The 2598-nt window shown below is 25.9% G+C and overlaps 1 protein-coding gene across 1 annotated transcript; it reads right to left on the reverse strand.

Moving 5' to 3' along the window:
- Positions 1-1720: 1720 nt before the first annotated feature.
- Positions 1721-2592, reverse strand: LOC111630895. The gene is made up of 2 exons (XM_023375053.1): positions 1925-2592; positions 1721-1831 (listed from the first exon to the last, which is right to left on the reverse strand). The coding sequence occupies exons 1-2, from the start codon at positions 2372-2374 to the stop codon at positions 1736-1738; spliced, it is 546 nt and encodes a 181-aa protein (XP_023230821.1). The 5' UTR covers positions 2375-2592; the 3' UTR covers positions 1721-1735.
- Positions 2593-2598: the final 6 nt, after the last annotated feature.

Genomic DNA, 2598 nt, shown 5'->3' on the forward strand with positions numbered 1-2598 from the left:
TTTTTTTGAACTAAAAATAATATTGGTCTATTTTTTAATTTTTAATACTCGTGTACCGAAAACGATATTATTGATATCAATATATACAAATTAAGTTTCAAAAGAACAATTTTTTATGTTATAAACATATTTTTGATATCAATATATACAAATTATATGCTATGTAAAAACAATTAAATCAGGTACAAACTTTTTTAAATTTTCTATTGTTATTACAATTTACTTTTCTTTTCGCAGCGGAACGATCACATTTAATTAAATTGCTCAAAAATTTCAATCTAATCCATACACGTTGCTTTACGTACTGTACCTGTACGTGTATGTCTTCTGGCAAGTTAATTGTCTGTTTAATTAATGATGTAATAGATGAAACCGTTTTACATTTCAAATGCACTTTCACAGTTTTTGTAAAAATTGATTCCATTTTTGTTTAACTAAATTAAAGAAATTTGGTTGTGACAGTCCACCAAAAGATAAATCCTGAACAAGGGACATAATTGTATAATTATGTTCATTTTTATTTTGGTGACTGACACTTCCTAAATTTGGATTTTTTTTTTTTTTTTTTTGTATTTTCTCGCAATTCACCCTGCTAAATATTGTAATCCATCATTTTTTAATTCATCTAATTCATTGTTTTTTAATTCTACATTTTCCTGAGATATATCTCATAAATCATCATCATTTACATTGCATGAATTTTCAGATATTCCTTGCTCTTTAGAACTAGACATATCTGAAACTTCTTGCAGTAAATCTGCCTCTTCAAACATTTCATTTATTAAATAATTTTCAGCTATCTGATCTTCTGTGTTTAATTTATTTTGCAATATTCCTGGTGATTTGCCTAAAATTATCATTCTTACTCTATATATTACTTCAAGTGGACTAGGATGATCATTTAAACCACCTCTAGTTCGAATCTGTGAAAATAGATTTTCTAAAGAATCCTGATTTACTTTACATGTTAAGATATAATGGCATTTAGGAAATTTTGAACTAAAGTCGAAAAATAAATCTTTAATAGATTTAATAGATATAAGCATTCCTTTTTGAAATGTTTGAAGTGATTTTTTAGATACACATCTCATACTTTCAATTATTCTGTAAGTACTGTATTATCAAGTATATTATTTTGTTCTTGTTAATGCCATAAGCACATTTCGAGGGATAATCAATTTTGTAATGAAAATTGGGTGTTGAACTATTCATAACATTAAACCATGCATTAATCAATGATATAAATTCAGAAGCTGCTAAGGCATTTTCAGTTTTAATATATCTTTTAATAGCAATAGCTGTAGAATTAGAAAATAATTCACGAGCTAACCTAACATTTTGTCGTTGAAATTTTTGACATGTAATATGCTCTTCTTTTAATTTATGGCAAACTTTTATTTCATTGGAATCTATTTGAAGTAACTTGTAATGAGTCTTTGTTTATTAATGTATGATCTGAAGTTAGAAAACCTGTATCTAAAAATCAATTTCTAATGAATTTTAACAAATGAGGTGCATCTGGAAAATAGTATATATTATTTCCATTAGATGGATGTATAAATTTAGTATTGAATATATTTATTCCTAATTCCTTCCATAATCTTATATTTTGTCCACCGCAGTCACTAACAACAGCAACAACAGTATATCCTGCATCAAAAAGTCTTGAAATAACAGTAAATAAAAGTTGTTTTTTCATTTTAACATCAAAATCCATGTAAACTGGTTGTTTCCATTATGCAAATAGTCCTCGTGCCATCATTACTAAAACTTGATTTTTGGGTCCAATAACTTTATTCCTCACTTTATCATATTCATATATACGCTTTACCTGAAATATCAGTAAAATGTTAAAACAGAAAATTAAAATAATTATTGAATTATGTGGTTTTATCAATATGAGCACAGTATATATAGTATTTACTTTCATCTCATCAAACTGAAGAACTGTAAGTTTTTCTTCTTCTGAAAGTTCAAAGCCTTTAATTTTCATGATGTTTATAACATCATTTAATATGCCTTGACAAAGATTTATTTTTGAAGCCCATCGTTGAAGTGTCGAAACTGCAGGTAACGGGATATTCATTTGATTTCTTAAGTATAAATATGATCTTATGCTTAAATATCTCAAAGTAAATGCCAAATTCATATCTTCTTTCTTCCATTTAATTTTCTTTTTTCTCTCCAGCAGATTATATATTTGTGTTTCTGTAAAGGTACCTTTCAATATTGATATAACAAAATCTTTTTTATTTTTTTCATTTATTTTTTTCAATTTTTCATGTTCTTTTTGAAGGATGACAGTTTTACTTTTCCAAAATTTCAGATCTCTTTGGATTGCTTGCATTCTTATCTCAATATGTTTAATCTTCATATTTAAAATAGAATTTTCATGTTTTAATTTAAAATTAAGATCTTCTAAAGTTTTACAATTGTTACATTTGTTAAGAGATTCCTCTCCTTTATCCTGTTTATTTACATCTAAGAGTTTTTCTATCAGATTTTTTCTATTTCTTTTTAATACACGATTCTTTCTTTCATTTGACTGCTTAATATTTTTATTTTCTATGTTTCCTAAATTTACTGTTGGTAGTGAAG

This window comes from Centruroides sculpturatus, unplaced genomic scaffold (genome assembly GCF_000671375.1).
Source record: "Centruroides sculpturatus isolate CEXI.00-Female unplaced genomic scaffold, Cexi_2.0 scaffold347, whole genome shotgun sequence".
NCBI lineage: Eukaryota > Metazoa > Arthropoda > Arachnida > Scorpiones > Buthidae > Centruroides > Centruroides sculpturatus.

Bases quoted from the DNA above. Each gene is read 5' to 3' on its own strand.
- LOC111630895 (XM_023375053.1), bottom strand. From the start codon at position 2,374: ATGAAGATTAAACATATTGAGATAAGAATGCAAGCAATCCAAAGAGAT. The intron at 1,832-1,924 runs GTAAATACTATA...CTGATATTTCAG, and splicing joins TTCAGTTTGATGAGATGAAA to GTAAAGCGTATATATGAATA.